The sequence below is a fragment of the Chiroxiphia lanceolata genome, chromosome 9 (genome assembly GCF_009829145.1).
Source record: "Chiroxiphia lanceolata isolate bChiLan1 chromosome 9, bChiLan1.pri, whole genome shotgun sequence".
NCBI classification, from domain to species: domain Eukaryota; kingdom Metazoa; phylum Chordata; class Aves; order Passeriformes; family Pipridae; genus Chiroxiphia; species Chiroxiphia lanceolata.
Window position 1 is genome coordinate 4846040 of NC_045645.1, and position 17495 is coordinate 4863534.

The 17495-nt window shown below is 39.3% G+C and overlaps 1 protein-coding gene across 6 annotated transcripts in view; it reads right to left on the reverse strand.

Annotated features, from left to right (window-relative positions):
* Positions 1-17495, reverse strand: part of TESK2 (testis associated actin remodelling kinase 2) — a 112146-nt gene that overhangs the window by 33834 nt on the left and 60817 nt on the right. For all 6 annotated transcript variants that reach the window (XM_032696069.1, XM_032696071.1, XM_032696073.1 and 3 more), the window contains one exon: positions 10165-10213. In XM_032696069.1, the coding sequence (XP_032551960.1) occupies positions 10165-10213 (49 nt within the window). The remainder of the gene's footprint in view (positions 1-10164; positions 10214-17495) is intronic.

Below are 17495 nucleotides of genomic sequence, written 5' to 3' on the forward strand. Positions count from 1 at the left end.
CAATCAGACAAGACAGTTAGCTTTCATTTGTCAAAAAAAAAAAAAAGTAAGTAGGCATCAGATGTACAAAAAATTTGGAAGATCAGCTAACTTAAATAAGATCCTTTACATGCTTTCCAAGAACCTGCCTGTTGATATTTAAGCACACAAAACTGCAAAGCTACAAGTCAGACAGACTTGGCTGAAACTCCTGTGGAGACCTGTATCATTTTTGCTGGAGAAAAAAATAAAGGGTCAAGCACATCACATATGCCACAACACCAGGCTACAGGAGTATGAACTGGAGATGGAATTTCAGTCAGGAACACTAAATTTCCTGCCTCCTGTCATTGAAAACCAGGCCCCCTCGTGTGACTTTAAATAGACTTTTTTGGTATGTGCAGCACATCAAGCTGTGTTTGGGACTGAAGTCTTTTTTCTTTTTAACAAATTCACTAAAATATTGGGTTCCCAAGGAAAATAATATAAACAAAGTAAAGAATATGTACTTTGTCTTGACATCTGTAAAATAACTTCACTGTCTTAGACACACTGCTTTTTTTGTGTTACAAAATAATTCAAGAAGCCTTAAAGTTACGACCCAAGGTTTAAACATGTGACATTTTCCAAATACCACTCCCTCCCTCACTTTCCTACAAGCTTTTTAAACTCTTCTTACTTTGAACAGTCTAATTTATTTATCACATGCACCATGTTCAGACTTGATTTTGCATCCACTGGTGCACACAGATGAGTCAGGTTTACATCTACCTTTAATCAGCCTGACTCAGATCTCACATACAAGGTACAGATGGGTACCAAAGTCTGGAATTCTTCAGCTGCTGGGATAAGATTAGTGAAGTGTCTACAGCATTATTTCAACTAAAATGAGACATCTTTAGCTAATAAAACAGATGATGGTGCTCACATCCTTCTGACCCTCATTCAGCCTTCCTACAGTTGATAATCCAGGCTGAATAAACACTGGAAACGGGATTTTAATTTTAGTTCCTTTCTCATGCACCCTTTCAAAAAGTATAGGTAGGGCAGACAGTCCTCTCCCTAAACCAATACAGCTGGTTCAGTCTAGCACTCTCCAGTTAATCAGGACATGGTTGCTTCTAGAGATACCTGGACTTCTTGACAGGGTCAAAGGCACAGGAATGGGACCCTTCAATTCTGCAAGCTGGCATGTGTCTTTCAGATGGGGATCTCTCAAGTTGAAGAGACATGCTGCACTCCTTTAAAGAGAATAAATCCAGAGGAAGAAGGACACTGCTTTGGAGATGAAACAATATGATGCCTTTTATAGCACAGAGAAAGATTAAGGTAGAGCCGGTTGTCAAGCCTTGATCTACATTTGCTGAGAGTGCATTCACCTACTTCTTATAAATTAAACTGAGAACCCAAGTGAACTGTCACAGCAAAACTGAAAGTGACAGTCCATATGCTGTGAAGAGTGAAAAAAATACGACCAAATATGGCTCAAGTGTTGACAAGTATTTTTAAAATTCTATTACAGACAATCAAGAGATGAAAGGAAGTGTCTGCACTGAACCAAATTTATAAAAGCAATTATAACTGCATTTCAAAATGATCAAAGATGTACTAGGAATCATTTTGCATGCTACACAGAAACAAGAAAGTTCACAGTCTGCATGTGGTCCCAGACAAAGTTAATAGAATAACTTCTGTCAGATACATACACATTAGTACTTAATATTCCAATTTATAGATATCTCTCTTTTTTATCACAATAATTTAAGCAAAAGCTAAAAATAATAATTTGGTATAAGAAATCTGGCACACACCCCAAAGCTTATCACCTTAAAGAATCAGGATCTTTACAGTTTCAAAGAGATATTGCTAGAAACCTGGTTTGACATCTTATAAACACATTCATCCTGGAATATAAACAGAAGCTTCCTAATTTTTTGGCTCTTCTTAAGAAAAGTCCCTATTGCCAGTGCCTGTTTCCTTTCAGCAAGGTAGCTTCTGCACGTGACAACAAAGGTGATACTTTGAGTTGTTCTTAACTGAGCCCTGGTGTTCATGAGCAATGAAGCAGAAAAGTCTTGTGTTTCTGTACATATTTAGTTAGTTGGGTTTTTTTAATATTAACATGTGCCAGTAAGTAGACACACAGCAACATATCTTTGCATCTTGTAGGTTTACCTTATCTCTATTCCCCAGTGTAGAAAGACTCCACTTTATTTTAATAAAAGATGATAGAACTAACAAGATATTTCAAAGCACCTATTAAGTTGCAAAAATTTTTGTGTTAAGTGTTTTTTTCCTCAAGAACAGAAACATAAAGGGCCACCAAGATGATCAGAGGGATTAGAACCTCTGGCACAAGGAGAGGCTGAGAAAACTGGGATTGTTCAGCTGGAGAAGAGAAAGCTTCAGGGTGACCTAATTGCAGCCCTCCAGTACCTGAAGGGAGCCCAAAGAAACATGGAGAGGGACTTTTTACAAGGACAAGGAGTAATGTTTTTGAACTGAAAAAGAGTAGGCTTCGATTAAATATTAGGAAGAAATTCTTGTAAGGGTGGTGAAGGCCTGGCACAGGATGCCAAGAGAAGTTGTGGATGCCCCATCCCTGGAAGTGTTTGAGGCCAGGCTGGATGGGGCTCTGAGCAACCTGCTCTGGTGGAGGATGTCCCTGCTCATGGTAAGGGGGTTGGAACTGAATAGTCTTTAAAGGTGCCTTCCAACCCAAACCACTCTGTGATTCTATGATATGGAACTTGGCAACTGGCCCCAACCAGCCCTAGGTGGTCCTGCTTAAGCCAGGGGTTTGGACCAGATGACCTCCAGAGGTCCCTTCCAGCCTCAACCCCTCTGTGAATCTGTGACAAAGTACTACACAGAGAGTGAACAGCCCTAACAGACATCTCATGAACCATTCATTCTAATTTAGTGCTGGAAAACAGTGTCAGTGGAATGGAATGATTTCTCACCTGTTACATTACAGACTATCCCAGTCTTCCTAACACCAGAGTTATTTCACACTCTGTTTCAAACCTTACTTCTGCTGCCATGGCCCTTGCTCTGCTCAGGTCCCACAGTGAATTCTCACAGTTATTAATGGAGAGTGAATTACTCTTCTCTTGAGGTCAAATCCCTGGGCTCCAGATGAATGATTTTCTCTTGACCCTGAGGCAAGCATATGCAAAGCCTGACTCTTAATGACTCCTGTAAAGGAAAAGCTAAACAACCCAAACAACCAAATTAACAGAGGAAATAAGGATACTACGTGCTGGCTGGACTTCCAGCCCTACAACAAAAGCAGAAAAAAAGGGCAAGCAAGTAATAGCAATAGGTGCCTCTAGTTTTATACCACATAACCATTCTTGTCATCAAAGTATACATTCCTGGAATTAAATATACACAGTTCTAAAATCCAAATCCATACCAGGAAGGGTACAAAGTAGGCATAGTTTAGCAGAGGACTCAATGCCTCTGACATACTTTCAGTAAGGCTAAACTTACTGTTCTGGTGCTTGGGTTTTATACCTGTAAAGGCCCAGATTGCCTCTACACAGCACTGTCCAGCACTGGCACCAGCACAGCACCACTGAAAGAACCCCTTCCATAAAATGAAGCTGCAGCTCCAACGAATGCTACAAAAAACATCTGAACTATGGACAAAAAGTCCATGTAGAGCAGGCAAGTAGAGATTTATTACAGCGCTAATCCACAGATCATGCTATTCATTAGCTGAGAATTAATCTGCAGAATTTTACACATACTTAGAGTTCTTACAAAGTTTAAACCGCAGTCTTTCTGCAGCATCCTACAGCCAAGAGGCACTTAAAAATGCCAGCTGCTGAAAGTCATCCAAAAGAGATCCTTTGTCATCCTAGCATGATAATGTTTATTTAAAGTTGCTTCAAACTAAAACACCTCTAGAGTTTTCCCACCCCTCTGCTTTTTGGCTCCTCCTTTAGAGTTTTCTTTTTTCGATACTACAGTCAGAAAGACTACATAGAGCATCTAAGAAAGATTTCAATAAGCAAGAGGAGCTAATGAAAAGCACAAGATATTAAGGAATACAAACTGATCTGTGAGCCTCTGATGAGTATGGTTTCACTGAACACAGTAGGTAATACCTAAACCTTTCATCTTACATGTACTAAAGGACTTCCCTAATAATTCTCTAAATTATTGGAAATTTTCGCTAAAAATTGGATGGGAGTATCCAACAAATAAGCGGATATTTTCTATGATGAAAATATTTTCTAGGATGAAGATAACAGTCCTTTAAGTTTTTTAATTTTCTACTTAGTGCCACCTCTAACACAACTTTCATTTTCTCTTCAGTTGTCTTCCAGCTCAGGTTAATCAACTTCATACTGCAACTATTCTTTTTTTTTTGAGGAACAACCGCCAGAGCCAACTTATCCAGGAACTAAATATCAGCTGGTAAACAGGTAATACTCAAACTGGGAATAATTCCTTTGCTGCATGGAATATTTGCAGAATGACAGATAATAGGAACTCCAGTTCCAAAGACACCAAGTTCTCTAGAGTTGACAGCCTACTGTGATCACCAAAGCAGAGGTAAATATTTGCAGAGCTTTTACATGAGTAAAACTAAAGTTATTCAAACAATATGAATCGTACTGGTGGAATAAAAGTAGGGATTAGCGAGTCTTACAGGAGATGAGGGAAGGAGGGAGGAGGGAAGGAATGGTGTTCCAAAGCTTTTTAAAACTCTCCAAAGTGTGCAATCGCCATCTAGAAGGCAGCGTGTGCCTACAATTTTTGCTGTAGCATAAAATTCAGAAGAGGAGACCTAAGTGATGTCTGTCTGGTTTTCTCCATTCCAGGGTCAAAGGTTCTCCACAAGAAGTTGACTAAGAACTGACAGGAGTAAAAAACAAAAGAGGAAAATGAAGTACTTTTAGTGACAGATTCTGCTTGTGAAAGCTGTACGTCAGAAGGACCTTCTCCCTTGAAGAATTTACTTTCCATTCTTTGTAAAAGGATAATTCAGCACAATTAAAACAATGCTGAGAATTTTAAGCTTTTAATATGTTTTCATTCTAATCACTGCTATCTCCAAAAGTAAAAAAGAAAAATACTAAAAAAGGAAGGTCTGTGAAAACCCGGAACTCCACTAATTGCATTTTTAGTTTACTGAAATTATTGCAGTTGGGTGAGAAAGCAGAGAAGGAAAGTTTTCAGTTATCACAGAAGAACTCACTGAAAAAAACCCCTCCCTTCAAAAGCCACAGGCATTTTCATTAAGACGAGCTTTACAAGTGCAAAAGGGATACACTATGCAAGGAATTTTTAAAAAAGTCTTTTCCAAACAGCATTCTTGTCCCAAAACAATCAAATTGTGGTTGATGGTAAAAACAGCAGTGTCAAATTCAGTAAGCTATGACAGTACAACATGTCAAAATTGTCCAATAGCAATTATCTTGCCCAAGATAAAAATTACCACGTCTGGAAGGATTTCCATAGTTAACTTTGTCCTGGGGTTTACGACACAGCTATAAAAAAAATTAATTGAACTGAAAACGTGCACAAGCTCAAAGAATTATGTGGGTTCTCTTAAAAAAACAAACAAACAAAACAGTCAAGATGTTTCTTACAGCAATTTTTGTCTCATACATCTGCATTAAATGTGTAGTTCATACCACAGCTCATTACTGCAGGCAGCACCACTGAGCAGGCAGGAAATATTTCAGACTTCAAGGCACTTTGAGGCACTTCTGCACAGTGCAGTACATGAAGCAGCTGATAAAGAGAACTCAGCAACTGGGATGCTCAGGAGAAGCCAGGTGCACAGAAAGGCTGGCTTGCCCCTTACCATTATCCCACTAGTTGTCCCAATGCCACAGGACCTTAAAACCAAGGCTGCCCAGCTATACTCAGACCCACAAAGCATCTCACATCACACCATGGGATGGAATCAGAAGGGTTGACTAGGCAGAACACCAGCAAGGACAACGTTTGAAAGCCTGCAGCAGAGCACCTCAGGCAGGTCCAGCTGCTGGCTGAAATAATATTGTCCTACCCCTCCACCACTGACCAAGAGCTCCCATCACTGCAGCAGCCCTGCTCTCTGCCCAGTGCACATCAAATCCCACATGGAACAAATAAAGCTACGTATTGTGGCAGCAGAGCATTTGCACACTTTTTTACTATCTTCCAGTATGAATTAATAGCCATAAAACTTCTGTTGCAACAATTAACTATTGTCCCTGCAGCACTGCAATTTCAAGATATCCCAATCAACACATAATAACTCTCCCTTCCTCATCTTCTATAAACACAGCTGTCAAGGCTTTCATTTTTTTCAAGAAGGGATTATCAAGCTGTATGACTCGTTCTGTGCATATATATACATCTAATTATAACAAGATTTTAGCCTGACCTGTCTCCTAGAAATTCAGATAAACCTGTTTAACAGAGTTCTACAAATAATTTTAAGATCTGCAAGGAGGTATTAAGTGGTTTTTATATGCTAGACTGTAAGCTACGGTATCAGCTTCGGCAGGGGCCTATAAAACCTGCAACACACATAAATTTGTTTGCCTCTCATCCAAAATGGATGTTTGCTCAAGCAGCCATTCAGTGGTAAGTGTGTATGGCATAAGATCCTACACTATTCCTACTCAGCCATGGCTGCTCCACACTGGCTCCCAGCTCCATGTCCCTGAGCTCTGCTGACCTCCTGGTAGCAGCTCCAATACTGTCTCTGAATGCTCAGCAGCACCTCATGCTGACACCAGACCTCTACTACTATCCAAGTTCCTCCAAGACTGAGGATGCTGCTCTGTGCCAGGAAATTAAGAAATGGAAGTGAAGAGAGAGCTGTCAGATTAGGAAGGTGGCTGGAAAGCACAGAGAAGCTTGAGGGAGAGGCTGAAATTAGTTTGGAGAGGCATGTGAGTACAGCAGGAAGCCCTGCAGATTCCTGTAGCTACAGAAACAAACCACCAGCTTCAGATTAGAGCTGAATGCTGAGAAACGAATACCCAGCCTCTGGTTTTACAGAAAACAAGCACAGCAAATCTGTGCCCATGAGCTCAACATTACTGAGGCAGTCTAATGCCTGCCAGCTCATCTGAGTGATACACCTATTAAAGCATTTACTTTGCTTTCCTTAAATGTTTCTTAACTTAGTGCTTGTAGGGATTGAGGTCCTCGCCAGCCTACACTGTTCCATCAATTTAAGGATATTGAGCTACTTCAGAAGAGGCATATGCCATAGCTTCTGCCTTGAGAACTTAAATAAAAAATTGGATTATCAAAACTGATAAGACTGTGGATTCAGAACAAGGTCAAAGTCCTAGTGCAGTCTATAATTAAACAATTCCATTCTTATTTTGAAAAAAACAAACCAAAACAAACAGAAACTGCCTCTTGCTCAAGTTTTAAAAACAAAAGCCACTTGAGAGAGGAAAATTAAAACAACACAAAATGCTGCCAAAAGGGAAAATCCCAAGGCATACATAAGATCAACACCCTCCTCAAGCAAAAAACCTGCTCTGCATGATCCTCTCCTGTGTCTCATGCAAAAAAACTCTTAACGCTTTCAACTCTGCCTTCCAATAACAAAGTGCTGTATATTACTAATGTAGGCCCTTAACAGGTTTACAAAATCCTCAAGGCTCTTCTAAAACATTTGTATTTGTTGCCCTGCCTGTTAATAGCACAGGAGGGCATTATGCACAAGTCCTCTAAACGCAGTCACTGAACATTTGCCACAAGTTCTCAACTCCTTCTGTTAAATAAACATGATTTCCCATCGTGCCCTCACACATAAGCTCTAAGTGATGCTGTATCCCTTTTACACAGGCATATCATCAACTGTACTCTCAAAACACAAGAAGGGATAATTAAGCTCCTTACAGAACAGGTCCAGCACAGGCAGTGTAAGAGGATTCTCCCTGCAGTGACTCAGACACCTATTGACCAATGGGCCTCTGAATCAACAGTTTCATCTCCAGAGAGGTGAAACCCTGGCAGAAGTTCTGAGCGCTTGTAGTGCCAGGCCAGTATCAATTATGCTGAGCACTGGAAGCCAGGAGACCACCTTTCTGGACCACAGGCTGAAAACAGCCACGAGACAGTGGCTGATTTGTTTATCCTCCTGGGCTATATTTGAACTGGTGATTCACCACGTCCGTCTTACTAATAACTCCTTCAGCTCATCATTTCAGCCCCCTTCTCCAACCTCCAGAAGTCTTCAGAACTCAGTAATTAGTCTACACACACTTCAAGATGAAAAATGCCACTAATGTTGCCAGAAAGGACAACTAATTCCACCACTTGGAACATATACGGCTTTTAACTTTTAAAAACTCTGCAAAACCAAAGAACAACTACTGCACTGGGCAAAATTGTGTGTGTCTTCCCTACAACATCAAATTTGGTCATGGATTTTCTTATTGAAGGTATTAAATCCTGTCTTGGTCCACAGAAGAAAAGCAGTGTTCGCTAATTATATTTTTATAACATGTCACTAAAGTTCTTCTGTTTCTCAAAACGTTGTAGCAACCTTCTTCAGTCTAAAACTTTTCCTCTTTGGTCTCAAGATGTTGCTGAAATTTCTGTTATTCTGAATTAGAACTATAAAAAGATATTCTTTGAAGTCTTTCTTAGATTTATTTGCTTGCCAAGAACTCAAAAATAGCTGAGCAAAGCAAGCAGCTACAAAGTTAGCCCTCCATGAGGAAGCATCTGTGCTGTTTTCATTTTCTTGGTTTTTGGGTGGGGAGGGACGTTTAAATGGCAAGCAACTGCTGTGAAGGAGGGGAAAAAAGCAAACAAACAAAAAAACCACACTGAGGAAAACCTGCCAAGTTTTAGTATTACAAAGTGTTATGAAGCTCAATCTCTTCTGGGATATGTTTAGTGAGTGAAAAGACACAAAACCTCCCTGTTTTCATTTATCAGACGTCCAAAAGAAATCCGCAATAACGTTAGCAAAGTCTGCCAGAAGGTCTTGACCAGCCATCTTAGAAATGTTTCTTCTACTGTGCACAAGGTGTGTGTGTGGGGAAATCAAAAAAACCTGTCCCTCTCACATCAAAGTGCTCACACATACTGCATCTTGAAATTTCTGGAAGTGTCTTTACCTTCGCTCTCACACTAGAAATACAGACACTGCGAACTAGAGTGCATCACTCCAAGAGCAGCTGGAACTAGAATTGCAGAACTGTCACCCCAGAAGGTGAAGAAATTCACTGCCCACATATGTGCATCTTTGCCTTAGTTACATATGTAAGTTCCAGAAAGTGATGGTGACACATATCCTGCTAATTAGCATACGGCTATCCAGTCTCCTCATTTTACAGTAAGCAAACACACCATACCAGGAACCTGCTTTAATTGCTAATTAATAGCATACTTGTCTTTGCAAGGGTGGGAAAAGGTTAATCTTTTAATTGAGCAGTTCTTACAAATCAGAAGTAAGCAAGCAATATTAACTTTACAAAACATGACTTTCCTTTCAATCTGTACTCAAACTAATACAAAAGGCAAAATATTTTATTGATTTTGACTCAAAACAGGCAACATTATTCCTAACAAGAGAATATTACCTTCTTATTTTTCCTGAGCAGTTTACAGAGGGATTAAACACACAACCCAGTAAAACTGGGTGGGAAGACTCACATGAACGGAAACTTCAGCTTCACATTTGATACCCAGATCTTGGCCAGGGTCCATGGGCAATGGAATAACTCCCTTTAATGGGACCCAGATTAAGCTGTAATCTTGATGTTATTCCAAATAAGAAAGTGGTAGAGGTTGAACACAATAATATCACTCAGCTGAAATGTCACTGACTCACCTGTGAAATGTACAGCTGGAGTATAAATAAGAGTTAAATACAATGCAATGTCACTAAAACAAATAATACTTAGGGGCAGCTCAGTGGTAATGCACATCTCTCATTTTGAACATTGTCAGTGAAATTTTATGTTCCTACTGTGGTTTTTTTTTTACCATCCTAATAAGTGCTTCTGAGGAGAAAAGACATACAAGGGCTGTGAGCAAAGTGGAGTTCTGAGGCCTGATTCTGCAGCCTTCCCACAGCATAGTAACTACCAAGCAATTAACTCATCAGCCCCATAAAAGAAACATCACTCAACAGCAGTTGCAGAATCTGGCCTGAGAACTGTTTTCATATTCAGTACTTATATCATGAAATAGTCTTACCTCAGTAAGAGCGTGCAGCTGTCCTTTATGCACACAGACACCCATAAACCTACAAGAAACAAGAAAAGAAAAGTGGTTTGGGCTTTTTTTTCCCCCCCTCTTTTTTTCTCTCAAGAAACTAATATAATAAAAATTTCTGGAAACACCACAAAAGGAGGAAAAAGAAAAAATTCAGCCTCGCAGACACTGCATACTTCACTGTTGATTACTTAAACATCTCAGTACAAAACAAAATCATGTGTCTACATTACAATATAATTTGAATTAGCAGTTCCAAGAGAGCAGGGGAGACAGCTCAAACTCAATATGGAAAATCACTAATTTGAGTATAAGCACAGGCCAGTATATAATGATTTCTGCAGAAAGGAACAGTCTCAGAGTTCTGTTTTAAGGAAGTTTAAGCCAAGTAATCCACTACTGGTCTGCACAAACAGAAAATTACTTCCCTTTGCATTTTGCTGTTTAAGCATAGAGATGTTTCTTCCTATCCCATTCCTAACCACTCAGGATTATGAGGGCACATACAGGCTGTACACTTCCCTGCCCCAACCCCCTCTTTCCAGCGCTTGGATGGAAGCAAGTTTTGATAGTATCCAGTATACACACATTCCCCAAGTGTTCCCTACACTGCACAAGGTCCAGACTCCTGCTGTCAATAGTAATGACTGTCACCCTTGATTTTTCTGGAAAGCAACAAAATGTGCCATATATTTAACGTATGAGAAACAAGTGAAAGCTCATTTTTACCACCATCCAAGTTGAACTTAAAAATGACAAAATGCAAACTAATACTAACAGTAAACATCCCCCATGAGAAAGTTCAGTAATGCTCAAACTGTATAAACTTCAGAGCCTTCCCTGCAGAGTTCAAGTGTCAGTTCTTCCCATATTAACTAATTCTCAGTTTTATCATTTAGGTTTTGGTCTCAATGAGCAAAAACAAACTGTCATCTCCACAATGTTCAGCAATTTCCATTTTGCAAGCAAGAGGTACAAATGCACGATTCTATTAAATGTGATGGGCATCTCGTGGGGAACAATTTAAAGGAAAAGGACCTTTTATATCCTGAAACACTTCTGAATTTAAAAACAAAAATGATGCAAGACACATGTAGTGCTAGTTCAGCTAAGCTGCTTTTGAAGAAATGAATGATCCTCAATGTTCTCCTGTCTAACAGCTGACTGGTAAATTACAAGCAGCCAAAGAAAAATTATATAGGCAAGATCCTTTGCATAAGCTGAGCTGTGGAAATCTGTTTTTATAACCAAAGAAACAGCACGACTTGTACCAGAACATCTACTGCCTGCTCTCACCTCAAACAATATTCCCTGAATATGGAAATTTTAATTTGAGAGGCAGTGAAAAACCAATTCCTCTTGCTTCATGCAGAACAACAAGGCATGACCAGGTATTCAGGGGAAAGGGGAGAAGCTTCCTTTAGATACACCATCTACTCAAAATATTGCTATTTCTGAGTTTCCCTTCATACAACCATGCCATATGAACCACTTTGTAAACAAGTTGACAAATGAATCTTCCTGAGACTATGAAACCCAGAGCAGAAATCTGTTTCTTAGTGCATTCTGAAAGTCTCCAGAGCTATCAGGCATGGTGATAATGGCTATATTCTCAAGTAAAAATGGGAAAAAAAATTCAATATATGAATTCTGCTATTAGACAACTTTTCAAAGTATTTTCTCTTCTATGAAACGCACTAATTACACAACACTAACCCTGTATGGCAATATTTTCATTTAACAAAAACTGAGGCTAAGTAATTAAAAATAATAATGTTTTCATCTATTTATCACCTCTTCCTTTGTAAAGGTGTATTACACTACTTTCAAATTAAGAATTAACTGTATTGGACATAATACTAAAATACAAATGCACCTAAGAATTTATCAACATTTTGAAAAAAATTAAATTTCTTGTCTCATCTTTACCAAACAGGGAAGACATCACTGTCATTTAAGGACTGGTAGAACTTAACTTTTTCTGCCAACCTGTTTAGGTCCAGGGAAGTCTCAATGGAAACACATTCATTACCTTTATGAACCTACTCTTAAGGCAGCAAAGACACACTAACTCAAGTAATCAAGAGCAAGAGTTTAAAAGTCTTAAACACCTGGGATTTCTACTAGGAATCAGACCTACATTTCTAACTACAAATCAGAAATTTAAAACAAAGCTCCATATCATGATCTCATGGAAAAAAGCTGGACATAAAGATACCTTTATAAACCCCACATATTTAGAAGCTATTCCCCAGGAAAAGAGAAACCAGATACACTGATAAAGACAGAATTAATGAGTTTACAAGCAACATACTGAAGCCATTTAAACTTCGCGTCACGATTCTCAGTTTTCAGACTCTGGAAAACAGATTGATAGAACAGACCTGTAGTGATCCAAATTCCTGAAAAACTTCTGCTTAGCTGCTTTATCAAGCAATAATAAGCCACTTGGTTAAGCCAAGTACTGCTACAAAACATTGTTGGAAAGGATTTTCACTATAAGATAATACACCCGGCTGCTACCGGGAAATACAATTACCAAGCAAGATTTAACATCTGATTTCAATTTCTGAGATTGCCCCAGAAGAGATTCCAAGTTCTGTGGAGAGGAAGCTGACATGCTGGCCCAGCACAGCTGAGATTATTCCTGTTGGCGAGACGCTCTGTCTCCTGAGCCAAAATGTGCTTGTAGGTGAACTTCAGCAGAATGTCTTGTCAGCCAAAGGTTACACTTCCTATAAGCATTTCTAGTTGGAAGACGCTTCAATCATCCAGTCATCCACAAAGCAAGAGACCATTTGCAGACTTGAGGAAGTTTATTTTCAAGACAGTGTATCTGGCCTTATCAGGAAGCTGAAGTGCTTCCAAAATCGTAACTAGCGGTTGGAAAAGTTTCCCAGAAGCTGCAAATACGAAGCATGTTACTTGAGTCCACCCTGCTAAATCCAGTGCAGCCACACTTCCACCACAAAATGCTTTCTAACAAATGTCAGCAATCTACAGATGTTGGGAGTCTCATTTTATAAATGAGGCAATTCCCCAATCAGTCTGGAACAGCCTTCCTCCTAAACAAGAGCGAGAGAAGGTAGTCTGGATATTTCTTAGTCCTTTACAGCTGAAACTACTTCCAGTTCAGTCAGATGGCAAGGAAGAAAATTCTGGACAGAAAAGGGGAAACCGTCTCCTCTGTCTGCAACCTTTGCCTTAATTCATCAAGGAAAACTCACATCCAGATTATACAGCCTCTGTGGACACCCAGACACTGAACACATGCTTCCCATTAAAACAACTTCACTGGGACACATTGCTGTTCTGTGGATAAACCTGGGGCAGCTACACCTCAACAAAATAAATCGATGCCCTCAGAACCTTACTGCTCAGTATGAGAAAATTCAGCACTTTGATAACATTAAACATAAGAAACAAACCAAACACACCAATGCAAAAGTCTCTAATACGAGCTCAGTAACGGAGACAAAAGGTCAGAAGACACCCTCTTATTTCATTGCACTGACTGTTGGAGAAGGAAGAGGGTAAGAATATTAAGTCTGCATTAATGTTTTAGGCACCGTGATAGATTAAAAATGTATTTTAAGTTTTCTACACTGGCATTTTGATTCTGGATACAGGTAAGGCATTTAGTCTATCATTTCTGTAACATACTACACACAACACATACAGCCTCTCTTCTGCTGCCTTGTACATTGCATTCCTGAAATACTCCTTTTTGATAATCACATTACACAAAGAGAAGGAAAAGTAATTTTCTTTCCTGTTAAAGCACTTTTCAATATGACAAAGGATGTTAAAAGACAAAATCCATCCTTCTGGCTATTGTAACAAAAGTCCATCACAAGTAATTTCACAGAAAGGAAGGTTTGAAAGGAGAATACTGCACACAGAAAAACCCCTGGTATTGTGTTCCCAGGGTGCTAGATTTGTCTCAAAGGAGACGAAATAAAATTCTCCTTGAAAGAAGCTCATGGAATATGCACACACTGTGTGCCTATTTGTGTGCATGCAGGCACAAGGAGGTGGCTTTAATCAATCTGCCTTCATGCTCACAGCCAAACTTGCAGCAATACCTCCAAGAGCTCCCACAAGAGCACTTAAGACTGAGGCTTTCTGTGCACAGAATGGTTTAACTGAAGTCCCCGAGGTACAGATCAAATAAAGAAATACTTTTTCATGCAAACAGTCGTGATATTAAAGACTGAAATTCTATCTCTAAATTGAAGACACGCTAATTTAAGAGACAGCACAGGAGACAGGGAATCTCTGGTAGCACAGCACTTCATTTGTGAATATGAAAAAAAACACACTTGCATGGTATTACCAAAATGAAAAGCTATCAGGTCTCCCAGGCTGCAGCCCAAAGGCTCCCAGCCCAGGGCAAAAGGACAGAGATTTCTTGAGTCCTTTACAGCCCTATTTTCTTACTTTGATTTGGGTAAAAACTCATGACTACAGCAGCACATCAGCACTCAGGGAAGCAGCAAAACAGTAAAAACACATTTACAAGCATACACCAAACCTTTCATAACTCTGGTACCAGATCTGACCCAAGCCCTGAACAGCACTGCTCTTTAAATAGGACATAAGCTAATAAGGAAGTGAAGAAATGCTCCAAACCTCTGCTTTCCCTACCCCCAGCAATTACAGTCTTGCCATGTATCACCCAACCTGAAGTGGTTCGAGTAAACATCACATGGGACAAACCAGAAGTCCAGCTCACTTTTTCATGCACCCCCTCCCCATCTGTTTCGAGGGAAGATGTGATAAGACCAGCACATCCCACACCCAAAGCAGGGAGAAATGCAGATCAGAGGCAGAAAAGCATTTTAGTTCTCCATGTTTAGCTTGTATGCAGGAGTGAGGTGGAGACAGGAAATGAAGGTGATGGTAGAAACAGAATAAAACATGAACACCCTTTGTCTGCTTCTTCCCTGTCCACTTCTAAAGTGTCCCTAAGCTGGTCCCTGGGGAAATACCAAAAAAATAAGCAACTCTTTCATATATAGTTTGCTAAGAACACCAGACATTGACTGAACAAAAAGTTACTCCGTTATAGTTAACATATATCCTGCTTCTGGAATCATATCTGCTAATTGAAATGGGAAACAAGAGGAAGGGAGACAAACAAAACTCCTAAATCCCCTTAGTTTTTACCATCATGGCTGTGTAGCTGCAAAAGCTAGACTCATCTGTTGTAAAATATCCTTAACAGACTGACAAAGAGGTTCCATTTTTGCCAAAATAAATTCTCTAAGAGAGGGCAGTTTCTCATTTTCTTGATGGAAAATACATTAAAAATTTATATATACACATATATTTGACCACTGGAATCTTTATGATCCTACCATGGGGGCAGTATACTTACTGGGGACTTAGTAAGTGAAAACTAACTCTTCACTTACATCAGTCTTCTGATCAAGATGGATCTACATAGCTGGCCAGGAGCAGAATTTGAATGCAGACATAGTGAAATGAGTGGGGAGATTTAAAGTCAGCCTTTCACTCCATGCATAAGAAGGTATGTTGCTTTCAAAGCCTAAATACCAGGATTGGTATTTCACCACATATTAGAAGCAGAGAAACTGAAACACCTTAACCCAATTCCATCTCCTCAAGCAGTACAAAAGTGTCACTAAGGTAAAAACATGGACCTGCCTCCAGGTGATCTCTACTGAGCTGAGGAATGGAAGGAAGTCAGCAACTACTGACAAACACACTCCAGAACAGTGATCACACTCTGGATCAAAAAACCTCAAAAGGCACCTGTAACTCCAAAAAGGAATTGATATGGGCAGCACAGAAGCAAAAGCAGTTTTAAATAGTCAGTAGTATTATTATTCACATCAGTGCAATCAATGGCAAAACCACCAAATCTTTGCAGTAACATCACTGACAGCTTGTAAAAAGTTGCTATACATTTTAGAGCACTGACAAAGGGATGAGTAAAGGATAATAATGAACCTCTCCTCTCTTCCATATCACTTAGTTCATATAAACTACAGAAGTCATAGGACAAAAACACTGATTGAATTACCAATTTTAGGTACCAAAGCATCAGGACACATTCAAAAACACAACCACACACTCAGCTTAAACAATATTTTAGTACACTAAAATAAATACATCATTGCTAAACCTGACATTCACTTTCTAAAACATTTAAACTGCACATGTTGAAGTGGGTTGAGAGCAGAAATTTGGAGGCTGTAAAGCCAGTATCTAACCAGCTTCATAATTTTACAAGCCATTTGATATCAGAGCACCTCACAGCCCTTCCCCACTGCATAACATGATTTCAACATTTCAGCCTAAGAACCCACTCGTATCCTTACTGGCTAAAAACAGATCAGCACTAAGGAAAGTGGATTTTTTTACAGCATAAATTAACAGTAGGTAGTCCCAGAGCTTACAGAATATGAAGAAGCTCAGAGGTGTATATTACATAAAAAGCAGAGTACATCTTCAAGGCATGTGGAAGAGATTCAATGACTAATCAATAGAGAAGTAAACTTGATTCTAGTGACAAAACACCTTGTTCAGTAATATGGAGGAAGAACTTCAAAGGATAGAAATCAAGTGAAGAAAATAATATTAGCAGCAAGCTGAAGTAGCTCATAGCCCCTGGAGAAGTTATACATTAGAACTTCTTGGAAGAGGATGTTCCCTTTAAATACTAATACAAGCTTAAAATTTCCAAGAATAATCCCAGAAAACATTTCAGTGGGAACACGCTGCTGTAGAACGTTTTCCTAGAGGCCTCTCAGCAATACAACACAACGTTGTCAAACCAGCAATACAACCTCTCACTGCTTATTACTATAAGGGCAAATTTTTCAATAAAAGAATCAACTAAAATTAAACACTCTTTTCCTATTTGCATTTTCTGTAGCAATGTCTTTGCTCCCTGTAGCAAGGAGACTCACCTAACAGATAAGAAAAAGGCAGTATTTTTTACCAGAGAACCAACTCTCTCAGAAGAAGCCTCAAATCAAGCAACTAATAAATCAAATGCAGTTTTTCCTTCAAAAAACACTTTTTTCCTTCTTTTCCTATGCAAAGATAAACTGTTTCTATTTAAGTAATTTATTTCTGATGTATTCACTCATAACTGCCTAGTTGAGCACACAAAGAGAAAGATTTCTCTATCAATCTTGGGTAATAACTGGGAGACCAAATGAAATTCCTTTTCTGCTTCAGGCATAAATCAATACATTATTGTTCTTCCTTCAGGACCATCTGTGCAACACCCCTGACTTCAAATTATTCACAGGCTCTAAGGCCAGAGGGGACCAGTATAT